At 37.7% G+C, this 27,843-nt stretch overlaps 2 protein-coding genes across 2 annotated transcripts in view; one reads left to right on the top strand and one right to left on the bottom strand.

The window, feature by feature from the left end:
* The first annotated feature begins 2,454 nt into the window (after positions 1-2,454).
* Positions 2,455-7,970, top strand: LOC115412606 (CD209 antigen-like protein C). Its single transcript, XM_030125201.1, has 6 exons — positions 2,455-2,577; positions 2,668-2,766; positions 4,918-5,124; positions 6,198-6,346; positions 7,162-7,262; positions 7,668-7,970. Exons 1-6 carry the CDS (start codon positions 2,520-2,522, stop codon positions 7,810-7,812), a joined length of 759 nt encoding a protein of 252 aa, XP_029981061.1. The 5' UTR covers positions 2,455-2,519; the 3' UTR covers positions 7,813-7,970.
* A 1,308-nt stretch (positions 7,971-9,278) lies between these two features.
* Positions 9,279-27,843, bottom strand: part of LOC115412810 (deleted in malignant brain tumors 1 protein-like) — an 83,823-nt gene continuing 65,258 nt past the window's right edge. Inside the window, exons 9-16 of the mRNA XM_030125471.1 lie at positions 18,500-18,814; positions 17,451-17,765; positions 16,917-17,231; positions 15,868-16,182; positions 15,337-15,648; positions 12,517-12,659; positions 9,792-9,892; positions 9,279-9,704 (exon numbers count right to left, since the gene is read on the bottom strand). Coding sequence (XP_029981331.1) covers positions 9,569-9,704; positions 9,792-9,892; positions 12,517-12,659; positions 15,337-15,648; positions 15,868-16,182; positions 16,917-17,231; positions 17,451-17,765; positions 18,500-18,814 — 1,952 coding nt within the window. The 3' untranslated portion in view covers positions 9,279-9,568. The remainder of the gene's footprint in view (positions 9,705-9,791; positions 9,893-12,516; positions 12,660-15,336; positions 15,649-15,867; positions 16,183-16,916; positions 17,232-17,450; positions 17,766-18,499; positions 18,815-27,843) is intronic.

The raw sequence follows: 27,843 nt of genomic DNA, 5'->3' as shown, positions 1-27,843 counted from the left end.
GCAAGCACACAGGTTACATTTCCTTCCAGAAATGTATGGAAGTCAAGTTACTTATTCCATTTTCTCTCTTACAATTAGATTGTGTGTTTTCTACGGTGGCTGACAAGGGCCAAACACAATGCAAAGGCCCTCAGTTAAGAGAAAACAGCTGCAAGTACAGAAACGATGCAAATTCACCGACTCAAACAAAGTCTACACGAGGTACAAAAAGAGGAACGTGGAGCAAATGAAAAACTGCACTGCAAGAAACAAAAACAAATGCATAACCATCAAATGCTCTGCAAATAGAGAAACGATGCAAACCAAGAAAATATCTGCAAACGACAAACGCTGCATAACCGGTCAGTCCAACAGAAGTGCTCCAAACCTGTAGGGGCAGAGTTTATAGACAACAGACTACTGTCAAATGGAATCAAATAAAAGTCACATGACAGCTCTACGCCGTAACTTCAATCAGTTCCCACTGTAGTTTGAAACACTCAGTCAGCTGTTCTCTCCATCCTGTGTGTCTGTGCATTGAGCTGTTCTGCTGACAGCGCCCCCTACAGGTCTGGAGCACTTCTGTTGGACTGACCGGTTATGCAGCGTTTTTTGTTTGCAGATGTTTTCTTGGTTTGAATAGTTTTGTGCTTTGCATCGTTTCTTTGTGATGATGCATGTGTTTTTGTTTCTTGTGGTGCATTTTTTCATGTGCACCTCGTTCCTCTTTTTGTACCTCGTTTAGACTGTGTTTGAGTTTGTGAATTTGCGCAGTTTTCTCGAACTGAGATGCATTGGGTCGTTGCAATGTGTTTGGCCCTTGTTGACCATTGTAGTTTTCTCCACACTGAGCTGTAAAATGAGAAACACAGCAATTAACAAAAAAGCCAATCTCCTCTCTGTAAGCCCAGTCATCACCCTGAGAAATGAGGACATTTTTGCAGATGACAAAAAGCAGAACTGTGCCTCAGCCGTGTACAGTGTGAATAAGGAGGGGGGTAAAACAGTGGCCTGCGGAACTCCAGTTTTAATCTAGATCATTTCAGAACATCTGTCACCGAGTCTCACAAATTGAGGATGGTTAAAAGATGTCATATCAGTCCCCGGACTTCTGCCTGTTTTGTCTGTCTTGTCTGTCATTTCCTGTTTTATTTTGTTAAGTTCTCCTCTTGTGTCATGTCTGGTGTTTTTACTTCCCTTCCCTGATTGTGTCACCTGTGTCTGATTACCTGTCCCCGCCCTGATTTGTTCCACCTGTGTCTCATTGTCTTCCCTCCCTCCTGTGTATATAAGCCCTGTGTTTCTGTATGTTTGTTGCCAGTTCGAATTCTCCTTGTGTGTCTACTTACCAGCGTTTCTTCGGATCCTGTTTGTCTGCCTGCCTGTCTGTTTTTGACCCAGATTGTTTCCTTGACACCAGAGTTTTTGCCTGTCCCCTGTCTGTGCTTCAGCCTCAGTGTCCACTCCTGTGTTCGACCTTTTTGCCTGGATTAACGGTATGTGACTTTGCCTTTTCCCAGTGTCCTGTTGCCTGTCTGCTAGCCTCTCTGTGCATGACCTGGTCTGTCTCCTGACTCTCCTCTGTTTTCCCCTAGTCGGGTTCCCCTCGTGTGCTCCCGACCCGGGCCATGGGCTTACTCATTCGGGTTCGGACGCCGTGACGAATCCACCAAGCAGTTTCACTGAAGACTCACCCATAATCCTTTTGTGTGAACTGTATTTTCTGACTGTGTTTAATAAACACAATTACATTGTATTTTTGTCTGTGGGTCTTGCATCTGGGTTCAGACTTCGTACTTCCAGTCTTAACAAAAGAGTCTAAAATCCAGGCGACCGTGGTGTTGTGCAACTTAAAAATCAGTAACTTATGTGATAAAATATGTGGCTGTAATGTATTAAAAACACTAGAGGGAAAAAAAACATGATTCAAACAGAGCTACCAGTCGTTTCCAGGTGTTGGTAGGTAGTAGAGCACATGCAGTAAGGCATTTGTCTACTCTGCTCCTTGCACATGGAATGTGTTGCTAAAAGACTGGAAACGGATTGAATTGACCTCCTTGAATACTTTTAAATCCAAACTCAAAGTGCTAGAGAATAACTCAATTATTTGCACTTGTTTTTCATAGTTTGACTTGTCCTGTAAATTATTGTATGTTGTAACTGTGTGTTGCTGCCTCTTGGCCAGGACTCCCTTGGAACAGAGGTTCTTAATCTCAATGGGATCTTTTTTCCTGGTTAAATAAAGGTTAAATTAAAAAAAATCCGCACTAACACCCTTCCTGTAAGCAGACTGTAGGATATTCACTTTACTGTTAACTAAGCATTAGTGACTCATGACACGTATTCACTGCTCTCAGGTCTAAAAATGCCAAACCACAAGCAGCTGAAAATATGCAGAAACCTCAACTAAATCCCATAATGCAACAGATAATTCAGTATTTTAAACACTCATAACTTCCTCTATAGATGAAACAGCTGAAGTGTTAGGACACTCCCATGTAACCTGGCCATCGCTGCAGAACTGAATTTACAAACCCAGGATGGAGGATCTGTACATGAACATTGAGGAGGTTAAACATGTCAACACGGGATCTTCAGGTGAGAGTATAGATCCTGGATTCATAGAAGTGTTTTCCAGACTGCTCTCAGTGTTACTGTTTTATTCTCTGGTCTGTTTCCTCTCCTCAGCTCCTCAGGTCTCAAACAGGGGCTTACGTAGAGCTGTTGTCTTTCTGGGGTTCTTCTGTGGTTCCCTGATGTTTGGACTCATCGGCCTCGGGGTCTACAGTGAGTCTGGATCAAACACTGCACAAAGAACAGGACTTTATTCACATAGATTCAGTCTCACATGGGTTCTTTTTGGACTTTTACAACTGGTTTTATTATTATTTTAGGTCTGGTGATGTATTATATTTAACTCCAAAGACCTAAACAGCCAATGGCCTAAAGTATCTATACCTGATGGTCCTCTAATTCTATCAATACATGTAAATCATTGGTGTAAAACGCAGAGTGTCATCTCTTTATGACTGAAGTAAAGTCATATCCTGAATAAATCTCATGTACAAAGGTGGTTTAGTAGTTTTTGCAGATGCTATCAATGTAAAATCACACCGTCCTTCCATATAAGCAGGTTTTTTTTTGTTTGTTTTTTTTGCCTTTTTGTTTGTTTTAGTGGATCAGAACCTAGCTGTTTGGATATTGTTTTGCACAAAAGTAGCTGCACCAAATATAAATGTATAGGATTGTTCACTTCCCCCTTAAAGACCCAAACATCCACTGTCAACCAAAAGCATTTACTGATCTTAAATATTTATCAACGCTTAATAATGTACAATCACACATTCCATCCAGATAAACAGTTGATTTTTTGCTTTTTTTTTGTTTGTTTTAGGGGAAAAATAACCTTATTGTTTCCATATATTTGAACAGAAGCAAGTGTGCCAAACGTAAAGTTAATAGCACTGTTAAGACTAAACATCCACCATCAGTGAAGGTCAGTGTAGTTACAGTTTCTGAGCTGTGCACACAGCCTCTTATGGAGTTCAGAGACGCTGTCCAAGAGAACATCCAAGAGAACATCAGTAACAAACCCTAGTGACATCAGTCAAACCTGTTTAAGCAGATTGTGTTATAGATGTGAAATACAACAAAAGCATAAGCATTTGATTGACTGTGTTGATCTCCGTTTGTGCATTTCTACTCATTAAAGACTCACAGCCAGTGTGTCCATGTGGGCCCAGAAGGGTTCCATCTGGGCTGCATATAAGGGTCCCATTTGCATTTGTCCACAGTTTCCATGGTGACCCCACATGTGTTTGCCCAGATAAGAATCAGAGATGTGAATATCTCATATTATTTATTCTTCACACTATTTATCCCACTGTATTTATCTTTCTTGTCATTTGCACTACTTCTCGTGTTATTCAAACTACTTAAATTCTATGTTTTACAAATATCTTAGTTCGCAATACTTTTTATTTTTTAATATAAATAACTGTGCCTTTTACTGATATTTGTTGTCTGTCTGTAAATTCTTGCACTGAACCTGAGAGCTTTGCCTCAGTTTCGTTGTACTTGGTACAATGACAATAAAGAAATTCTGATTCTGATCTGGGCAAACACATGTGGGGTCACCATGGAAACTGTGGACAAACCCACATGGGACCCTTATATGCAGCCCAAATGGAACCCTTCTGGGGCCCACATGGACATGCTGGATGGGTGGTTTTTGGGACTTTCATTATGAAGCAAACAGTAGCTGGAATGTGGAGAAACACCACATTTTTAGAGTGAAAACTGATGCAAAACTGCCATTTATTTAACTCAAATCAATCAATCAATGATCAATCAAATCAATCAATCAAATTTATTTATATAGCGCCAAGTCATAACAGAAGTTATCTCCTGACACTTACTCCATATATAGAGCTGGTCAAAACCAGACTCTTTACAGAAACCCAACAGAATCCTCCAGGAGCAAACGCTCGGTGACAGTGGTGAAGAAAAACGTCCTTTTAACAGCAGAAACCTGGAGCAGACCCAGAGTCCTGGAGGATGGACGACTGACAGGACCAGTTGGGGTTAAAGAGAGAGAGTAAAGGAGGAGAAAAAGAGAGAGAGAGAGAGAGAGACTGGGGGAGAGGGGAAGTAGGGGGAGACACATGGATGCAATTGAACTCATGGGTTTTACTGGTGAATCAATGTTGTAGAAGGTGATGGTGTTTCCACGGTAACTACGGAGGATCTGAACGTCCAAATGGGTCATATCTGATGACCATGAAAAGATGAAGAACTGTATTTTACACCAATTATTTACATGTATTGATAGGATTAGTGGATCAACTGGTATTAAACTGTTTGGATCAGTAGATGGTTTTGGTCGATAGCAGCTGTTTAGGTCTTTGAGGGTTAGTAGTTTTTTTTATATTGTTGCAGTAAACATCTCAGCTGCAGAACTGACCTCAATCAAAGCCAACATGACGGACCATCTACAGACCAGCAAAGACCAGATGTCAGACCTGAACGGGCAGCTCCAGACCAGCAGAGACCAGATATCAGACCTGATTAGAGACCGAGACCAGCTCAACACCAGCCTCATCAGAGCCAACCAGGAAGTGGAGAGGCTGCAGACTCTGCCCAAAAGTGAGTGACTAAAAAAATCTATAAAACTCAATTTAAAACAAGACTGAAGATGAAACATACAGCCCAAAGACCAAAGCTGGCCGGCCAAAAGATCCAATGCAGCCTAAGGAATAAATTCATTTGTGAAATACAAAAATTACACTGAAGTTACTGACAATCAGTCAAACTAATTTCAGGGGTATTTTAATCTTGAGTGCATCAGTAAAAATTCACTGTTAGCCATAAAGTTGGAATAATTTTGTTTTCAGACCACTTTTTTTTAATTAGAGATGAAGAAACCAGATTAAAATGATTATTTGTGGTCAGAACATTATAAATATATAGAGATAAACATTTATAATAATTATAACAATAATAATGATTAAAAATAAAATTAAATGTTGAGTAAAACTAAGTAAAAACAAACAATTTGCAAGTGTTTTAGTGACAACGTCATATGAATAAATGAAACGAACCCTAAAAATGCATCGTACAATGATATTTATTGCAATCTATAACTGCACTGTTGCCTGTAAAGTTGGAATAAGTTTTTAAGACACATTTCTCTTCTTGTTCCTATTTCTTCACATCAGTAATAATCTTTGACCCAGTACAATGATTACAAACTGAGTCCCAGTTACAATCAAAACTAAATCACATTTCATTTTATGAAAAGAGGTAAAACATATTTTATTCCAACTTTATGGACAACAGTGTAATAGGATTTTAATCTGTAAATCACGACAACTTCAAAGTTTATTTTCCTTACTTTAATGTGAAAAAAGTAGAATTACATGATGAAAATGTTTACATTCACAAACTATCCTTCATCAGCAGGTGAGGGCTAATGCTAACCACTAATGCTAGGTGCTGTTGTACTTTTATAACTACTGTCACCTTCTGCCCATAAATGTAATAGCAGCTAACCTTCTAAGACCTTCTAGGACAGGAACGTCAAACATGTCAAACATTTCATATGAATACGATGATGAAAGTTTGGTAGAAATGTGTTTTTGTCTTCAGATTTTTCTGGTGGTTTCATGTCAGCTCTTTTGTACAATGGAAATATTTGGTTTTGGTTTCATGTCTTGCAGAGCAGAAGACAACGTGTCCTGCAGGATGGAGGATGTCCTTTTGCAGCTGTTACTTCTTTTCCAGTACAGCTGGACCCTGGGAAGCAGGAAGAAACGACTGCAAAAACAGAGACGCAGATCTGGTGGTGATAGACAGCACAGAGGAACAGGTGGAGATATCAAACACACCTTCATCTGTGTAAACATACACATTTATTTCCCATCGTCTTTTCTTCACATGAGAGTGAGTGTGTGTGTGTGTGGGTGGGGGGGGGGGGGGGGGGGGGGGGGGGGGCGCGGACATCTGATATGAGTTAAATCAAATCTGGTTATTTTTTAGTATTTGTTCATTATTTACGGCATTTTGTTTATTTTCTAAATTTTATCATTAGTTTGGTAATTTTTACTCATTTTACTGCTTATCTGAGTCTTTTTGTTGATTATTTTGGTCATTTCATCATTTTTTTTTAGGTCATTCTGTTAATTTTTCTTTGTTTTCCAATATTTTGATATGTTTCTTCATTTTATTGATTATTTTGTAAATTTTTCATTTGTTCTTGTTTTTGGTTATACAGTTCTTTTAGTTGATTATTTTGGTCAGTTTCTTCTCAGTTTTTTCATTGTTTTGGTCATTTTTACTGATTTTCTTGCTTATTCTGTTTGTTTTGTTAATTTTTTTTTGGCCATTTTGTTGATTATTTAGATCATTTTTGTTCTTTTTTTTCCATTATTTTGGTCATTTGTACTCATTTTCTTGATTATTTTGTTCTTTTTGTTGATTATTTTCTTCATTTTGGTGATTATGTTTTCCATTTTTGTTCCTGCTGTATTTTTATCTACACAGTTATGATTCAATAAATACTGATCACACCCTCAGGTCATTTTTACACCCTTAAATAAACAGTAGTCTTTTCTGTCAGAAAAATATTTCTTTCAGTTGGATTTTTCATGAATAGATAATGATCTATTTCTTTCACTCCAACAGGAGTTCATCCAAGGGTTCAAAGATTATTATTGGATCGGTTTGACTGATCGTGTCAATGAGGGAACTTGGAAATGGGTCGATGGATCTCCAGTCACACTGACGTAAGGGGAAAAAAATGTGATTTACTTTAATTAAATTCATGCAGCGTCATATTTGACCATGTGTTTGGTACCATTTGAGTTTACTCATTTCATATCTCCATCAGTTAAAATCAGTTATTATGGGATACGCTGAATTTCAAGCATTTCTCACCAGTGTTTAAAGCTGTTCGCATCTGTGCAGGCTGTCAATTGTATTGATTATTTTGTTCATTTTTGTTCAATTAGTTGACTAGTTTGTTCTTTTTTTTCTTTGTTTTTGCTCATTTTGCTTATTTTGTAATTTTTACTGCCTATTTTGTTGAGTTCATGGATTACTTTGTTCATTTCTGTTCATTTTGTTAATAATTTTGTTACGTTTGTCCATTTTCTTGATAATTCTGGTAATTTTGTTGATTATTTTTGCAGGTTCTGGGATAAAGGGGAACCGAACAATGGTATGGGGAGTAACGGTGTGAATCTCGGTGAAGAGGACTGTGCAGAAAAACCGGTGAAGGGTAAATGGAATGATCTGTCCTGTAACACCCTGAGACGTTGGATCTGTGAGAAATAGCTGCAATGTTTAGAATCTGACCAAAAGTCAAATCACTCACAGTATTTCATTGGAACGCCTTCAGCTGTGATGGTGTATGACACTGGAGACACTCATTTTAAAGCTCCATCAGTTCTTATGGAATATGTTCAGATTCACTGCACTTATCACTGCAGGCTCTGGGGTTGTTCATTTTATTGATTATTTTGTTGGTTATTCTTCACTTTTTTATTATTATTATTATTATTTTTGTTCAATTTGTTGATTATTTAGTTCATTTTGTTGATTGTTTAGTTCATTTTGTAGGTTACTTTGTTCATTTTGTTACTTATTTTCTTCATTTTGTTTATAATTTTCTTCATTTTTTGTTCATTTTGGTATTTGGTTCAATTTGTTGATTATTTAGCTTATTTTGTTGAGTATTTTCATTTTTGTTCAATTTGTTGATTATTTTATTCATTTTATCAATGACTTTGGTCATTTTGTTGATTATTCTTTTCAGTTTTGTCCTTTTGTTGGTTATAAACTGGAATCCTAAATCTGTAAATTTAAAATGAAACATGCATGCCTTGGTAAAATGCTTCATGTGTGGATGATGTATTTTCTCTGTGAACCTGTAAAAGGAACCACTGCAGCATTAAAGTTCCTCATGCAAGAAACCATACTCGAACAAATATTCTCTTATTTTATGCAATTTGCATTTAAACTTTACACCTTCATAAGCCTTCGAATCAAACTCACCCATGAAGAAGAAACACTGCCATTTCACCATCGAACTCCATTCTTTTCATTCAGAGCTGCGCCCACTGGTGAAAACAATGCCTTTTATTTTTATCCCTTCTTTTCTAATGATGAATTTGTGTTACTTTCTTTATAGTTGATAAGAGAAATACTGCATATAGCCCATTTAAGCTGCATATAAGACACAGATATCCCATTGACTTTACAGACTGACCACATCACACTCTGCAAAGTGGTGTCCAAACATCAGTTTGTTTATTTCCTTCCACCACAATCTCCAATTACGTCACAAAAGTATAACACACTTGTAGTAGTCAATCCCACCACCCAACAACCACATGTAATGTCTACACAAATGTAGTAGTACACACAATAAACCAAGAGAAATAATAATCAAAAACATGTTATCCTATTTAGATGATGCTCGGACTAGGGTTAGGTGATAACATTCAAATCATTACAATCGTGCAATAAATATAATTATCGTAATGCAGTTCCTTCTGTTTTTAGGGTTTAGTTTGTACACACTTTCTAAACTAACTACAATATCAAAAATGTTTTACTGTTGCTCAGTTTTATTCATGTCTATATTGTTGATGAACATTGTATGATAGAAGAGTTTAGCATCAGGAATAACTGATTTTTAACATCTTAAAATGCACAGAAATCAGCAAAATTAGCATTAAATCACAACATCAGAGGCAATATCTGACCCTTTTATGTCCCTTCTGTCTTATTTTTACATGGTGTGGTGTTGGTGTTTTTTTGACAAATAATGTAAAACTACAAATAATAATGTGTTTCCATAAATTGTCACTCAGGACCAAAACTTTGCCATTAAGACACAGCGATGTGACATTTATAGGGATCATTATGGATATTGGATTGATAACGTTTTTCACCCAACCCTAGCTCGGACAATAACTGATTCTTTTTTTTTAATATTACTACATGTGAGAAAATGATTTCACTGAAGTTATTTGTATGGATGGGATTTGATAAGAATGAAGCGATTCTGGTTCTGTTATCGATATCTCTAATCCATTCCCATTTTCTCACAGATCCAGTACAGGCTGTTATCACAGCTCACATCAGCCCACAGGCCTGTTGAGGAATGCATGTGCACACAGTCCTCATCATGGACATGGTTCGGCTCCCCTTGACTCCAGTACCTAAATAAAACACACAGAAACACTATTGGGAAACATCCCTCTAATAATGTCTGAATTGAACCAAAGAGGGGAACTTTTCTTCCTTACTGCTGAGTTAATGGAGATCCATCCACCCATTTCCAGGTTCCTTCCTCTTCAAGGTCACTCAGACCAATCCAAGAGTTCTTGTTGAACCGTGAGATGAAGTTCTGTTGTAGATGCAATAAAAAAAAAAAAAGGTGTACATACAGGGGTGCTTCTATGAAACTGGGTTCATTTTGGAACCAGCTTTTTACACCCAATAATAAAAGGTAAATGTAGGCATATTTCCCTCCAGGATGGACCTAATGATGACCTCAGATAAATGCAAAACAAATTATACTCTTGCTCTGAGCCATCCCATAATTAATGAATTTTTAATATAATATTGGGGCCAAAAATAGGACCCAAATATGGACAGTAAAAGCTACCTATAGGTGTCAGTGCATTAGATCTGAAAACATGTCTGTAAATGGTCTTATATTGACTATAAATAAAGACACTGTTAAAAGCGTCGATCCCAGTGGTTTTTCTAATCCAGACCTGCGGGTTTTTCATCAAACTCAGTCTCATCCCAGGTTTTGTACGTAACCATTCGTGTCCACTGGTGTTACATACAGAACCTGCCCAGTTAAACGCATACAAATCGTGAATGATTTTGCAACAGGGGCCATTTTTGTGAAACACTCTGCCTTGAATATTTACTTCGATTCCCAAAATGTACCTGCGAGAGAATAAAGAGATATTCAAAAAAATAGTAGAGCATAATTTTTGTGTCCTTTTGACCGTGTTACATGCGTTTTTTTTTTTTGTTTGTTTTTAAATTAAAAATAATGTAAAAAATAATATAAAAATGTGTTTTATCTGAAAAATAGTTTCTGTTTTATCTCAGTACTTATTTTTAAAATAGACCCAAAGTACTTCCACACTTGCTTTATAACGTTACTCTACATCTGGTTTGAATTTTTAGCCCCATGTCCTGTTTTTAGGACCAGTTTCATAGAAGCACCCACAGGCAAAGTATGTCATTGCTCATGCCACTGGTCTACAAGTAAAATGCTTCCAGAATAAAAGAAGTGAAATTTTACCACGTGTGAGTCACTGATAAAGAAAAATCAAGTTGAAAATGCTGGTTGGCTGAAGTTTCTAAGATACAGTCTGGGGTCAAAATGTGAAATTTGAGAATTAACCAGAGAATAAGTTTAACTCCAAAGGAATATTAGTGTCAGAGCTACCAGATCTATAGGGTGGGTGAAAAGTAACTAGGCGTTAAATATTGGTAATAAAATCCATATTCCTATAACAAATTTATTGAAACAAATGATACATGTTCTTTATTACATGGGAAAATCAAAGTAAATCTTCTTATTTCAGTGTAAACACCGGGGGCGTCAAACAGCCAGGGATGGAATGAACGACTTTCTGACGGACGTCATGTGGGTGTTACGCTCCGGCTAGGAGTCCCCAGGACATGACATGAATAAGTGGACACCTTCCCTCACTCCCAAGCCACAGAGAAACCCCCAGGATGCAGCTTTGTGCACTTAAACAGACCTATGATTTATTTACAAATCACATGAATAAATGTGATGCATAAATTAAGCATAGCTGCAGCTTTATCTTAACAAACATAAGTCAACTATCTGAGGAACCAAGGCTGACCTGCAAAAGAAAGAGTAACCAAATACAGTCAAACCTTCCTACTTATGACAAAACAGGAGAAACCGAGACAAAGAATCGGGCAGCCCACCCCTACTGCTGCATCCACCAACAAATCAAACAAACAAATCCAGTCCTGTCCTACTGGACTGGACTGGACTCATCTGTGCACACATGCATTAGATAAACTGTCTGGGTTAGTTCTACTGAAGATTTTAGCCCAATAGTTTTTACTTGCACTTTTTTCTATGTCTGGTTTGCAATTGCACAATTAGCTTATTTATTTATTTATTTATTTATTCTTTTTGCTCTTTTTTTCTTTTTCTTCTGTCTCTTCTTCTCATTCTATCCTTTCTATCTTATTCTTGCTCTAGTAAAGTTAGTGTATTTTTAGAATGTATTGTATGTATTGAATGTATTTTTTGTGTTTGGATGAAGCCGTTCAATCTGAGCAGACTTTTCTATATCTGTCATGTTTAACAGTTTTCTTCCAGTATATTATGGTTTGGTAATCTAAGTGATGTTTGTTGTGTTAGTCGTTTGTCCAGGACAACAGATGGAAATTAGCTTCTCTGCTAAATCTGGTGCACACATCTTGTTCTTTGTAACTAATGCCAATACACACTGTCCTGTAATTAAACAAATAAATAAATGAATAAATAAATAAATAGACAAACGGGGCTGGGAGTTGAGGAAAGGTGACGGGGGACAGGCCCAGATCCTGTTACATACAGTTGCGAAAAAAATGATCAGTTATTGGTTAATCCATTGATTTGTGTTACATTGAAATGATTCTGACTGGAAACAAGCGGCCTAGAGTTTAACAGGTTAATGTTATTTTCTGATTTGTTTCTGTTTTTGCACCAATTTCCCTCTGAATTACCATCACAGAACTCTATGGGGATGTCAGAGGGAAACAGAACCAAAGCAAAGTTCAGTTTCAGACAGAACTGCACTCCCTCTAAAGCCAAGATGAGCCACTGACTCTGAGGGAAGAAGTTAATTCCATATTTGAGATTTCTTTGATGGACATTTGTCAAAAAACATATCTTTGAGTTTTGTTTGGGGCTTGACATCAGCTGTAAGAATTCAACTAAGGCTTAATGATTCCGTTCTAGGTTTACTTTTGTAATACCTGTTCTTCTGTGCTGTTTACGATCACCAGATCTGTTCCGTTGATTCTGCAGTCTCTTCTGCCGGTTTCCCAGGATCCAGTCACACGTGAAAAGAAGTAACAGCTGCTGTTGAACAGCTGCCATCCGGCTGCACATGGGCTTTCTGTGAGTTATAATATCAAACAGGCAAAGTATACGTTTACATTTACAACACGAGTAAATAATGCAGATAGAAAAAGATGGAAAGAGTTTAAGAATGTAATTAAATTCATGTTACTATTTATTTAGATTCTATCCATAACTAAATACAGTTAAACATTATTATTTTATTCTAAACACTATTGAGGGTCAAGGAATCGGTTGCACTTAACTACTATTATTATTCTTAGCAGCTGATAATTCATGTTTACTTAAGGATGATTTTAATGTAGAACTTTTCATGTAGCGGAATATTTTACCTGTGTTTTTGTAGTATCTTCAAAGATCTGAGGACTTCTTCTACCACTTAAGCCAACTATCAATGCTATCGATGCTAAATTAAGTGGAGATCATTTGAATATAGCTCATACAAAAGCTATGAAGCAAGGCATAATTGTGGTAATTGAATAATTTTGATTTAATAATAATTAAATAATTAAATAATTTTGCTTTTTTTTTTCAATCTCAGGTATGTAGATTATTTATTGATGCTGTTATTGATCAGTTATTCCAGTCAACATTTCAAAAACAAAAATGATACAAAAATCATGAAACTAATACCACTGTTACTGAAACAGGCTGTTGCCATTGATTTGCCTTCAACAAAAAGCTCTTAGAAGGGTTCATAAAGCTCATTATAATGACCACACCAACCCACTTTTTCTCCAGTCAGTAGACTTCAAATGAATAGATTTGGTGAATTACAAAACAGCACAACTCCTGTTTAGGGCATCAACAAAACGTCTTCCAGGTAATATTCAAAAATTATTTGAGGACAGAGATTCTCAACATAAATTCAATCTCAGAGGTAATAATAAATGGTGCCAACCAAAGGTAAGAACTACCTTAAAATCAATGTGCATCTCAGTAAGGGGAGTAGTACTGTGGAATGGTTTAGCAGATTAAAAGAGTGTGCAAATATTTTTCAGTTTAAAAGAATGTTTAAAAAACAAATAATGAAGAAATACTTGGAGGAGATACAGTGACACTGATGCTCTAAACCAGTGGTGTCAAACTCATTTTCTTCCGGGGGTCACATTCAACCTAATTTAATCTGAAGTGGGCTGAACCAGTACAATAATAGCATGATAGCCAATAAATAATGTCAACTCCATATTGTTTTAGCACAAAAATCCAAATCCAGTTATGCCAATATTTACATTTACAAACTATCCAAACAAAAAGGATGTGAATAACCTGAACAAAATGAAATTTGTAAAGAAATATAAGTACAATTTTGTCAATATTCTGCCTTGACTTATCATTTATACATATGCATTACAGATCAGATCTACAAAGGCACAAAACATTCAGTAACAGGCAGAATATTGTTAAAATTGCACTTAATTTACTTCAGTCATTTCAGGTTATTCACATTTTTTTGTTAAAGGATAGTTTGTTAATGTAAACATTTTCATAATTTAATGTTTTTTGCACTAAATCAAAGAGAAAACAATGGTGTTGTCATTATTTGTAGGTTATTATGGTATTATTTTTGAGTTTGATGCCCTAACTTGCACTTTGCAAATTCATCCCATGGGCCGGATTGGAACCTTTGAGGGGCCGGTTTTGGCCCCTGGGCCACATGTTTGACATCTGTGCTCTAAACAGTGTGGGTGCCATTAGAGGGAGTGGGTATGGGGTCAGAGTGTGTCCAGGCCTGTTTATGTTCCTGTCTTGTGAGGATGTGATATTGTAATGTTCTGTATTGTTCCAAAATGTTCTGTATTGTTCTGTGTTGGTGTAGTGAAATGTTGTGATGGGTTGTGTGGTGTGAGGGGTTGGACTTTTAAAAGCAATCCTTCTTCCATCCCCTTTTCAAACCATGTGTTGTCCAGTTGTCGTCTGTTAAGTGTATAAATGTGGTAGCAGGTTTGAAATAAACATGTGAAATGAAATGAAATTGATCCATAAACATCAGGAATCATAGATGACCAGGTAACAAACATTCAGAAAGAGTGTTGAACATCTCAGTGCAAAAACAGAGGAATACTGCAGTGAATTGTGTGAGGTGTGAGGAGAGATCTCTGCTAACCATTCAAAAGGAAGACACTTCTACACCTAAAAGTTCCTGTGTCAGTCAATTACTGCACCCATTACACACATGATAACAAAACTTAACAGTTCACACACAGGATGATGTTTAGCGTACACAATGACATTGTAAGATGAGAATTACCTGTTCTTGATACAAAGAACAATCACATTACAGCACATACAAACATAACCTGCTGCACACTTTTAATACTCCTCAGCCAAATATAGTGTCAGATTGTGTTGACAGTTCCTGCCTTATAGGCCCTATAGGTCACCTATTTTCAGAGGCTTCTGCTCTATACTAACATCCATCCACAGTCTAGATTTGGTGCGGATATCTCAAAGCATTCTTCAGATAATGCGATTACATTGTTGAATGGACAGACAAACAGACAACAAAACGATCCCAATACCCCTCTGGCCAGAGTTGACCGAGGCATAAAAACCATAACAGATTAGGCCATTTATGTAAGACTACCCAGTAATAAGAACACAACTGGCACACAGTCATTTTTCTATCAAGATGGGAAAACAATTCTGAAAAAGTAAACCTAATTCTCCACATCAAACATGTTTTCCACTTATTTCTGGTGATTTCTGTTTACCTTCACAGACGACACCTGCATCCTCTTCATAACAGTTGTCAATTCCAAACCCTTGGTGTCGACACTCCATGAGGTTTGACTCTGTACCTGTGCACATGACGTTATCTAACCAAATCACACCTGAACCCTGTCCAAAATGTGCATGTCTTGGAGCCGACAGGGCCCTGCCACAGCCCAGCTGTCGACATACCACCTCAGCATCAGACAGGTGCCACTCATCGTCACACACCGTTCCCCACTGTCCACTGTGGAAAACCTCCACTCTGCCGGAGCAGCGGGTGGTGGAGCCTACCAGCCTCACTGTTGAACCTCCTAACAGTAAAACATGAACCACAGATAATGTTAATGGAAGATACAGATGGAAGATGGACTTGATGAAGACTATGGTGTAATTTAAAAAGTCATTCAACACTAAACATAAATGCTAAACCAATTACTGATTGAAAAAGTTGGTGTAAAAAAACAGTTTAGGTTTTTGTCACTGAAGACAGGAGACATGATGTTATTTTCTCATTATACACATGATTTTACCTTCACACACGACACCTGCATCGTCCTGATGTCCACAGTTGTGAATTCCAAACCCTCGGTAGCGACACTCAGTGAGGTTTGACTCTGTACCTGTGCACATGACGTTATCTAACCAAATCACACCTGAACCCTGTCCAAAATGTGCATCTCCTGGAGCCGACAGCGCCTCACGACAGTCCAGTTGTCGACACACCACCTCAGCATCAGACAGGTCCCAGTCATTGTCACACACCGTCCCCCACTGTCCACTGTGGAAAACCTCCACTCTGCCGGAGCAGCGGGTGGTGGAGCCTACCAGCCTCACCGTTGAACGACCTAACAGTAAAACATGAACCACACATAATGTTAATGGAAAATACAGATGAAAGATGGACTGTGATGTCCATTAATAAAGCAAGAACCATAAGTTCAACCAGATGTTTCGCTCTAAATGGACACTCCAGTCTCTGTGATGGAAGTTGTCATCTGTCGAAGGTCCTCCAACGCACCGTAGAGTTTGTGTTTTAGAGTGGTCTCCTCTGTCCCCAGTTTTGGCCTTAGGTCATGATATTTGGGACAGTGTCTGACTGCCAGTCTGGCATGGGTGCTGGTCCGTCTGGCCAGTCTTAAGTTTGTTGTGTGGGTGATGATTGAGCGTGTTGTGAACAGTACGCAGTTGGAAGATAATTACCTGCTCAGGTCGTGTCAGCAGGTATTATGGGTCGTGTTAGTTTTGTTGATGGTGCTGAAAATTCCACTTGTTGTGTTGCTTAGTATTGATGATTGTTTTTGCTTCCTGAAAAGAAGTTGCTTTGTTTTCCTGCTCTAGTCTGGATCCTGTCTTTGCCAGTATATAGTTTCACTGCTATGCATGTTGCAGTGTGATGGGATCCACAGAATCCAGACTATGTGATCTTGTCTAAGCATGTTGAGGGCAGCAGATGAACTATTCATTTATTTATGTCATTTGACACTTTTCTATTTTTCTCAAAAGAAATGATGTATTTTTTTTTACAGTAGACACAATGTCATGCCTCAATTATTTTTTCCATTTGTACACATGTGTTTACCTTCACAGACGACACCTGCATCCTCTTGATGTCCACAGTTGTGAATTCCAAACCCTTGGTGTCGACACTCAGTGAGGTTTGACTCTGTACCTGTGCACATGACGTTATCTAACCAAATCACACCTGAACCTCGTCCAAAATGTGCATGTCTTGGAGCCGACAGGGCCCTGCCACAGCCCAGCTGTCGACACACCACCTCAGCATCAGACAGGTGCCACTCATCGTCACACACCGTTCCCCACCGCTCACTGTGGAAAACCTCCACTCTGCCGGAGCAGCGGGTGGTGGAGCCTACCAGCCTCACTGTTGAACCTCCTAACAGTAAAACATGAACCACAGATAATGTTAATGGAAGATACAGATGGAAGATGGACTTGATGAAGACTATGGTGTAATTTAAAAAGTCATTCAACACTAAACATAAATGCTAAACCAATTACTGATTGAAAAAGTTGGTGTAAAAAAACAGTTTAGGTTTTTGTCACTGAAGACAGGAGACATGATGTTATTTTCTCATTATACACATGATTTTACCTTCACACACGACACCTGCATCGTCCTGATGTCCACAGTTGTGAATTCCAAACCCTCGGTAGCGACACTCAGTGAGGTTTGACTCTGTACCTGTGCACAGGACATTATCTAACCAAATCACACCTGAACCCTGTCCAAAATGTGCATCTCCTGGAGCCGACAGCGCCTCACGACAGTCCAGTTGTCGACACACCACCTCAGCATCAGACAGGTCCCAGTCATTGTCACACACCGTCCCCCACTGTCCACTGTGGAAAACCTCCACTCTGCCGGAGCAGCGGGTGGTGGAGCCTACCAGCCTCACCGTTGAACGACCTAACAGTAAAACATGAACCACACATAATGTTAATGGAAGATACAGATGAAAGATGGACTGTGATGTCCATTAATAAAGCAAGAACCATAAGTTCAACCAGATGTTTCGCTCTAAATGGACACTCCAGTCTCTGTGATGGAAGTTGTCATCTGTCGAAGGTCCTCCAACGCACCGTAGAGTTTGTGTTTTAGAGTGGTCTCCTCTGTCCCCAGTTTTGGCCTTAGGTCATGATATTTGGGACAGTGTCTGACTGCCAGTCTGGCATGGGCGCTGGTCCGTCTGGCCAGTCTTAAGTTTGTTGCATTGGTGATGATTGAGCGTGTTGTGAACAGTACGCAGTTGGAAGATAATTACCTGCTCAGGTCGTGTCAGCAGGTATTATGGGTCGTGTTAGTTTTGTTGATGGTGCTGAAAATTCCACTTGTTGTGTTGCTTAGTATTGATGATTGTTTTTGCTTCCTGAAAAGAAATTGCTTTGTTTTCCTGCTCTAGTCTGGATCCTGTCTTTGCCAGTATATAGTTTCACTGCTATGCATGTTGCAGTGTGATGGGATCCACAGAATCCAGACTATGTGATCTTGTCTAAGCATGTTGAGGGCAGCAGATGAACTATTCATTTATTTATGTCATTTGACACTTTTCTATTTTTCTCAAAAGAAATGATGTATTTTTTTTTACAGTAGACACAATGTCATGCCTCAGTTATTTTTTCCATTTGTACACATGTGTTTACCTTCACAGACGACACCTGCATCCTCTTGATGTCCACAGTCGTGATTTCCAAACCCTTGGTGTTGACACTCCATGAGGTTTGACTCTGTACCTGTGCACATGACGTTATCTAACCAAATCACACCTGAACCTCGTCCAAATTGTGCACGTCTTGGAGCCGACAGGGCCAAACCACAGCCCAGCTGTCGACACACCACCTCAGCATCAGACAGGTCCCAGTCATCATCACACACCGTTCCCCACTGTCCACTGTGGAAAACCTCCACTCTGCCGGAGCAGTTGGTGGTGGAGTTGACCAGCCTCACTGTTGAACCTCCTAACAGTAAAACATGAACCACAGATAATGTTAATGGAAGATACAGATGGAAGATGGAGTTGATGAAGACTATGGTGTAATTTACAAAGTCATTCAACACTAAACATAAATACTAAAAGGATTTGACATGGAAAAAAGTTGGAGTAACAGACATTGTTTAAGTTTTTGTCACTGAAGATACGAGACATGATGTTATTTTCTCATTATACACATGAAAAATCTAAATTTTACCAAGTGCATTTTTGTCATTTCTAGTTCAAATATCTCATCACACTTAAAATAAGACAGAATCACCTACAGAGTAACTTTTCAGTGAGACAGAAGAACTTATTTTTAGACTATACATCTTGAAAATCTTATTTCAAGAAATTTTACAGGATAATTTTTTTCTGCTCCATTGACAAATCTTTTTTGCTTGAGTTAAGCAAAAAATAAATGAATAAATAAAAAAATCTCAAATTAAGCAAAAAAAAGAATCTGCCAATGGAACAAGTAAAATTTATCTTGGTAAGATTTCTTGAAATAAGATTTTCAAAAACTATTATCTAAAAATAAGTTCTAATATCTCACTGAAAAGTTACTCTTTAGGTGATTATGTCTTATTTTAAGTGTGATGAGATATTTTGACAAGAAATAAGAAAAATACACCTCGTAAAATTTGGATTTTTTCCAGTGTGGTCTAATGATTTCAAACAAGCACTATTAATTTAATGCTTAATGCTCAGTGTAGTAATATAGTACTACATATTATAAGGAGTGTCCATATTTCCATTACATAAGAAAATATATATCCAATAATGTCAAAAATGTAAAAATAACCCAGCGGTAATAAATATACTTTGTTTTATATTTCATTGTTCACAGTGTGAACCCAACATGTTCCACTTATACTGTACATCCATTCCTTGCATTCAAACTGTGACACATTCAAGAAAAAGTTCGTGCAACGTGGGACGAGACTGAGTTACAATAATTAGAAATAATAATAATAATAATTAATTGAAATAGATGATCGTAATGATTTGGTTCCAAAGCAGCATCCAGGACAGGTCCAGTTGATTTGATGTGTTTAGTTTTTTTCAGCAAAAGCAGTAAAAATATCATACATTCAGAGAATAAGTGTCAATTTTACTTGACATGTTTAGTTCAAATGAAGTCTCAGCTGATCAGTTTAGTGTGGTAGTGGGTGACCGACATGCATTGGACTGTGTGTTGTGTGGGTTTGTACCTCCGCCATGGAGGTTATGTTTTTGCCAGGGTTTGTTTGTCTGTTTGTTTGTCTGTCCATTAGTGTGCAACATAACTCAAAAAGTTATGGACAGATTTTGATGAAATTTTCAGGGTTTGTTGGAAATGGGATAAGGAAGAAATGATTAACTTTTGGGGGTGATCGGGGGTGGGGGGGCCCACGGGGGGGCCCACTGATCAGCCTTGGCGGAGGTCTGCGCTCTCCGAGTGCTTCTAGTTTGTTTGTTTGTTAGCAAGATAACTCAAAAAGTTATGGACGGATTTTCATGAAATTTACAGGAAATGTTGATACTGGCACAAGGAATCAGTGATTAAATTTTGGTGGTGATTGGGGGGGCAGATCTGCCTTGGCGGAGGTCTGCGCTCTGTGAGTGCTTTTCTAGTTTACAGCTGTTTAGGGTTGGACTCACCTATAGAAAGCTCGTGAAGTCCGCCAGTCGTTTCGATGAGTGTTTCGTTAAGCTGGTCTCTCTCCTCAGTCAATTTAGAGGACTGTCTGGTAACTGAGACACAAATAAATACACCTGTGCATTGTATTTACCTTTGATTTTTCCCCCAGTAACTAGAAAAATATTCACAAACTCAGAATTTACATTCTGCCACTTATCTTAAGAATAATTACAACCTAGACATGATGGATGGATGGATGGATGGATGGATGGATGAGTAGGATAGATAGATAGATAGATAGATAGATAGATAGATAGATAGATAGATAGATAGATAGATAGATAGATAGATAGATAGATAGATAGATAGATAGATAGATAGATAGATAGATAGATAGATAGATAGATAGATAGATAGATAGATAGATAGATAGATAGATAGATAGAGGGAGGGAGGGAGGGAGGGAGGGACAGATAGATAGACGTGCACATACACATAAATACATACATTAATTAGAATATAAATACACATTATAAGACGGATAAAAATATAAAAACACATCACAAATACTGCTTCTTAGACTAGTCACAAAGGACAAAGAAGTCAAAACAATAATAGTCAAAAAAAGGTCCTTTTGTATTTAATAGTTTTGATAGAACAATCTTTGAATTTGCTCTGAGCTTTTATAAACATCAACTTGTTCAGTAAATAGAGTTAAATACCTCATTTTGGCTGAAAAAATGCAAAATGCACAAGATAATATAATAAAAGGTGGTGAGTGACTTAGGAAACATTGAACGGACAGAAAACTTTATTTGGAAGTCATCACAAAAATGGTAGTAGGTCTTAACCCTTATGCCCTCCTCAAATTCACTACCCTCTTGTTACCTTCATGGCAAAAATGCACACACACACACACACACACACACAAAAAAACTAGTATAAAATCATCATACATCAATATATTTTTTTAATTAAATCTTTTAAACAACTTCAGCCCTGCTCACAACTACCAAACATTCAACATTTTTTGCAGGCTTTAAACCTTTAAATACAAGTTTAACTATTTGAATTCTGAATGATTTATTATTTTAAAAACAAAACACATGCAAAAAATCCAATATTTTCCATATAATAAATAGTAGGAGGATGGAACATTGGATGTAATCAGAACATTGGATGTGTCAAAGATTAGGAACAAAATTGATTTGATTGCATGAGTATTTTTTCTGTAGTGTCAGATAATCCCCCTGGTTATCCACACAGACAAAAAGGCCCCATTGACTTTCATTATAAGCACATTTATTAATCTCATTGCCATTACACTATATAAGTGTACATTCTCTAATGTCAACATTTTATTTTGAAGAAAACTAGTGATATGTAAAAATACCTGAGGAGGACCGAAGGGTTAAAGGTTAAAAGAACAGCCAAGATCTGACAGGCATTAATGTGTTTCTGCAACTGTTACACTGGAGAACAGCAGAAAATAAAATAGTATATATGTAATAAAGCAGTCTGATCATCATATTGAAGTACTGAACATACAACACAAACACGAACATGATCCATCCAATATGTGACTGAAAACGGTTTCAGCTCCAGTCACACTGTTTGGGGTTACTCCACTGCAAAAATCTAAATTTTACCAAGTGTATTTTTCTCATTTCTAGTCCAAATATCTCATCACACTTAAAATAAGACAGAATCACCTAAAGAGGAACTTTTCAGTGAGATAGAAGAACTTGTTTTTAGACAAAAGATCTGGAAAATCTGATTTCAAGAAATCTTACGTGAACTCACAAATCCACTATTTTTACAGTCAAAACTTTAAAACTCATTGACTGTCACATCTGCCACCAGACATTAGTCTGGTTTTGTCTGTCTTGTGTGTTTTGTCTGTCACTTCCTGTTTTGTTTTGTTAAGTTCTCCTCATGTGTCATGTCCGTTGTCTTTGCTTCCTTTCCCTAATCATTTCCACCTGTGTGTGATTACCTGTCCCCGCCCTGATTTGTTCCACCTGTGTCTCATTGTCTTCCCTCCCTCTTGTGTATTTAAGCCCTGTGTTTTCCCCTGTCCTGTGCCAGTTTGTATCGTCTAGTGTGTTACTTACCAGCGGTTTTTGGATCCTGTTTGTCTGTCTGCCTGTTTTTTTTGACCTGGATTGTTTCTCAAGACCTCTGCCTTTCGCCCGACCCCTGTCTGTTCCTCAGCTGCTGTTGCTTCAACGTGTGTTCGACCTTTTGCCTGTTTTACTGGTACGTGAGCTAGTCTTATCCCAATGTACTGCTGCCTATCCGTTTGCCTCACCGTGTATGACCTGGTCTGTTTACTGACATCCCTCTGCTCTCTCCTAGTCGGATACCCGACGTGTGTTTTCGGTCTGGGCTGTGAAGGTCCGTCTCCGGTCCGCCTCACAAACCTGGTGAAGAACCCTGAACTCTGTGACCTCAAGAATCTGTATTCTTTCACTATCCAAGACTTGTCAGTTAAACCTGTGTTTAATAAACACTGTAAACTTTTACGTCTGCTTCTGGGTCTTGCATTTGGGTTCAGTCCTCATACTCAGATCATAACGTTGACCTTGTGGAATTCAAAACTATTCAAATAATGTATGAAGCAAAGAAAAACTTCCTGCTGGGAAATATTCAAGAAATGTTTGTGAAAGAGAGGGAGTCTATGATTACGGGGAAAGTGAAATTTCAAGATTCATAAAGTGCACACTATGTTAAAAAGTTTCTCTATCGCCATCTGTGGAGGAAAATTGTGGAACAAATTGTTAGAGGAGATAAAACAAATATCTAACATAATTTAGTTTAAAAAACGATATAAAGAATTGATTCTTGAGAGGTACAGTATTTAATAATGACAATGAGGCCTGTTTGTTTATGGATGATGTTGTACTGATAAATCTGCTGTAATTATTGAAGAAAACTGTTGAGTCTGTTTGTATGGCTGTACTGACATGAACATACTGTTGTGTATAATTCAATTACTGCATTATGTATTAGTTGTGGTTAAATGCTAAAATTAGGAAAATTGTATTGTTTGGTTCTTCCATTAGTGATAAAGGTGTAAAAGCACTGAGGGGTTGGATTAGATAAGTTTATACTTCTTCCTATTCCTTTTCGACCATATGCAAAATTCAGACTTGTATGTGGCTGAAGAAAGATTCTGTCCATTTAAATGTTTTACTTTGTTTTGTTTAATTTTGTTTCTTTGCATGTTCGAAATAAATAAAAATTAAATAAATAAATAAATAATGTTCTCTTGTTCCATTGGCAGATTTTTTTTGCTTAATTCAAGACTTTTTTTTATTTTATTTTTTTGCTTGAGTCAAGCAAAAAAAAAAAAAAAAAAATCTGCCAATGGAACAAGTGAAAATTATCTTGGTAAGATTTCTTGAAATAAGATTTCCAGATCTTTTGTCTAAAACAAGCTTTTCCATCTCACTGAAAAGTTCCTCTTTAGGTGATTCTGTCTTATTTTAAGTGTGATGAGATATTTGAACTAGAAATGAGAAAAATGCACTTGGTAAAATTTAGATTTTTCCACTGTTACACCGGTATTGTGTGATTAGATGTAATTAGATGTTTTTGCATCGACACCCCTTTGCATAAAAAGAGGCCAATTCTTCTCCAAATGTGGCATTTCCTAATTTGCATCTATGCAAATGGACAGGCATATCTTTGCTGCTATCTTCATGGCAGCATAGTATGTCGTGAATTCAACCCTTTGTTAGTGCTTTGTTAATTATACACAATATTTTGGACTCATTTGCACCCATTTCATGGTCTGTTGTGGATCTGGTCCTCCAGGTTTTTGGTGAATGAACAATTTATGCAGGTTTCATGCATCTCCTACATCAGTTTTAGATCCTTTTACAGTTTTACCATCTCATTTCTGTTCAGGAAAACTATGCATTTCTAAATCTTTAGATTCTAATATTACAAACTACAAGACTGAGATTAAACTTCTCCTTCTTAAGTTTAATAAACTCTTAGATTCACTGGAAAATGCATTGTTATATATGCAAAACAGACTTTTCTCCCTTCAAGAGTATGATGCTTTCCTGTAGATTAAACCGGCTACAGTTTATAAAGTCATTAAAATGAGTTTTGAATATGGACTGTTTACTGCACCGTGACTACATCAAACACATTTTGCTGATGATACTTTGATAATTTTGCAGAATGTAGAGCTTTTTCAGTGCAGGATTAAATAAAAGATGTGCTTGTTGCTGCAGATACTGAATTTATGTTGATTAGATTAACCCTTAGTGTGGTAGTCAAGACTAACTAGACCAAGACCAAGACACTACTGAGACCAAAGGGTATCCAGACCAAGACCAAGACTATGAGGCGAGACCAGCACCAAGCCTTATTGAGGCCGAGACCGAAAACAGACTAGAGTTGGAATCGATACGACATGATTACTCAAATCAATTGTAGAGCAAAAGGCACTGCTGTAAAGTGTCATGACTATTTAAATCAAATTCATATTATCTTTTCTATTATATTGTCCTTATGTCTTGAAGAGGGTGTGTAATAAATAGTGATACTATTCTGTGATGATGTGGTTTTTGTACAAATCCCATCGAGACCAAAGAGAGTCAAGACCAAGACAAGACCGAGACCACAAAAAATTGGTCTTGAGACCAAGAGCGGTCTGGAGAACTACATCACTATTAATCCTAACAGATCTACAACTTTTTTTTGTCTATTTAGCTTTTCCTAAGTGATTTACAGCCATTTATTACAATCTTATCCTCTGCATTTAATTTTTTTTTACTGACAACCAGGTAATTTCTTATATTTCATTCACTGATCATATAGATGTTCTTAAAAGCTCAGAGTAAATTCAAAGGTTATTATATCAAAACAGAGAAAGAGACTTTTTCAGTCAAATATTTCCTTAACTGAACGTTCAAATGGGTGATATCTGATGGCTACAAACTGTATTTTACACCAATTATTTACATGTATTGATAGGATTAGTGCAGTGGTTTCCAACCTTTTTTGGCTCGTGACCCCATTTTAACATCACAAATTTCTGGCGACCCCAGACATTCAAAACAAAGACTTTTTTTTTTTTTTTGCTAAATGAATTTGTTTTTGATCATGTAATAGTTTGCTATACTATGCTGTAAGTAAACATTAATTTTAGTGGACATTTAGTCTATATAATGTCTATTATTATGGACAGAGGCAGTAAATCCAGGTGTAGATTACTGCACAAAGGGAGAATTTTATTTTCCTTGGTCAGGATATGTACAGTCAGTCCAGCTGTGATTTACAAGGAGGACAATTAATACTGAACAAACAAGAACTCAAACTATGAATTATGAAAGAGCTGCAGCATCTGAAACTGACCACAAAGAACATTTGACAGATAAACAGAACCACAGTGCTGCAGTTTCAGCTTCACAGTTGGTCATGTGTGTTATGGATTGGGATTGTCTCTGTCAACTCACCATGTATTTTTTATTAGTAATTTTTTTTTTTTTATCTATTTCTAGAAATTTCAGGCAACCCCATTTGAATTCCAGGTGACCCCACGTGAGGTCCCGACCCCAAGGTTGAAAAACACAGGATTAGTGGATCAACAGGTATTAAATAGTTTACATCAGTAGATGTTCAAGTTTTTGAGGCTTAAATATAATACGTCATCAGGCCTAAAATAATAAGAATTGTGCAGTGTCTGATCCAGACTCACAATGGACCCCAAGGACAATGAGTCCAACCAACAGGAAACCACAGAAGAACCCCAGAAAGACAACAGCTCCATGTAACCATCTGTTTGAGACCTGAGGAGCTGAGGACAGGAAACAGACCAGAGAATAAAACAACAGTAACACTGAGACCAGTCTGGAAAAACACATTTATAAACCCGGGGTCTATTCTCTCACCTATGAGATTTTCTGAAGATCTTGAGCTGGAGGCTTTGACAGCTTCAGCGTTTTCATAGACTTCCTCCATCTCCATGTTAGTGGTTTCATTAAGGTCCTCAGCTCTGCAGGATCATCAGAGTTCTGTGTAAATGACCAAACTCTTACAGGTTTCAGATGTTTATTATCCTAACGACATGTGACGTGGTGCTAAAAATACTGAATAACAATTGTTGCATTACTGTGGCGGAAGGTGGATGTTTTGCATCCTTGTTTGCATGTACTGCTTGAGGTTAAACAATTTGAATTGAAAGAAAATGTCATAGGAAACATATTTGTACACTTTGACTGATGCATTTTAGCCCCTTTCTGCCTAAATTCATTTACAATTAAAGAAAAAAAATGTGTTGTTGCTGTGACACAGATCCTAAATTAAGTGGAGGTTGTCAATTTGAATATAGCAGCTACAGTAACTGTTGACACAAACTAGTGACATTAGACATAATTGGCATAATTGTTATAGAAGTAATAAAACAAATTTTCCAGTCTCAGGTTTGTAGAATATTTTATTGATGCTATTATTGATCAGTTCAGTACATTTTATCTAATCTTATTCCAGTCAACAATTCAAACAAAACAAAAACAATCCAAAAATCAATAGAATGTGAAATTAATAACATTGTATAGAAACAGGTTGTTTAAATGAATCAATAAATGTCAGGGACCATAGATAACGAGGTAACATGAATATTCAACCACAGTTCATTAAAAAACCAGTGGAGTATTGGAGTGAACTGGGAACAGTCGTCGACAAGATGTGTTTTTGTAAAGTGTAAACGCCATGTCATTCTAACTAGCAACATTGCACCTGTGGTGCCATTGTACAATAGCGCCCTCCCGTGGTGAAACAGTGGCATTGCACCCGTACACCCTTCCGTGGTGCAACATCGGGACACGCGTCGGACACAGAATCGTCCATTATAGTATGATTCGACCCATATGAAAGGTTCTATATGCCCATGTTTGTAACTGACTCAGCTCTCGCACACTGGGGCAGCGTTGGGGGGGGTTGTTAGCAGGGGGCCCATAGAGCAATGGGGGGGTCCAATGGATACAGGTTAGAAGTTGTGAAAATTTTGTGTAAGATTCACTGAATAATAGAGGAACAGAGGTCGGGAGTCGGACGCTGAAAGCATGTGAAGTTTCACTTTCCTTCCACGCCAGCGTAAGTTACAGTATGTTTAGATGGGACCCCTGCGTATATACCTCCTGCCCCTACCCCACGTACATTCCACCCCCCCATCCCCGCTCCAACAGATCGACAACATACTGAATTTTATGAAGGGACCACAGCGTTTACCTGTCATGGGGCCTACAATTCATAGCGGCGCCCCAGCTTGCACATATCCACGATAACAACCCAGCACCATTTTCATAAAGTTTCAACTACTAGTAATAAGTCATAGCTTAGGAATGGTTAAGGAGAACTCTGGAAAACTCTTC

The sequence above is a fragment of the Sphaeramia orbicularis genome, chromosome 21, assembly GCF_902148855.1.
Source record: "Sphaeramia orbicularis chromosome 21, fSphaOr1.1, whole genome shotgun sequence".
Classification (NCBI taxonomy): Eukaryota; Metazoa; Chordata; class Actinopteri; order Kurtiformes; family Apogonidae; genus Sphaeramia; species Sphaeramia orbicularis.
Note: the sequence above shows the minus strand (reverse complement) of the source record. Positions and strands in the feature narration are given on the sequence as shown.

Bases quoted from the DNA above. Each gene is read 5' to 3' on its own strand.
- LOC115412606 (XM_030125201.1), top strand. From the start codon at position 2,520: ATGGAGGATCTGTACATGAACATTGAGGAGGTTAAACATGTCAACACG. The intron at 2,767-4,917 runs GTGAGTCTGGAT...ATATTGTTGCAG, and splicing joins CATCGGCCTCGGGGTCTACA to TAAACATCTCAGCTGCAGAA. The intron at 7,263-7,667 runs GTAAGGGGAAAA...TTATTTTTGCAG, and splicing joins GGATCTCCAGTCACACTGAC to GTTCTGGGATAAAGGGGAAC.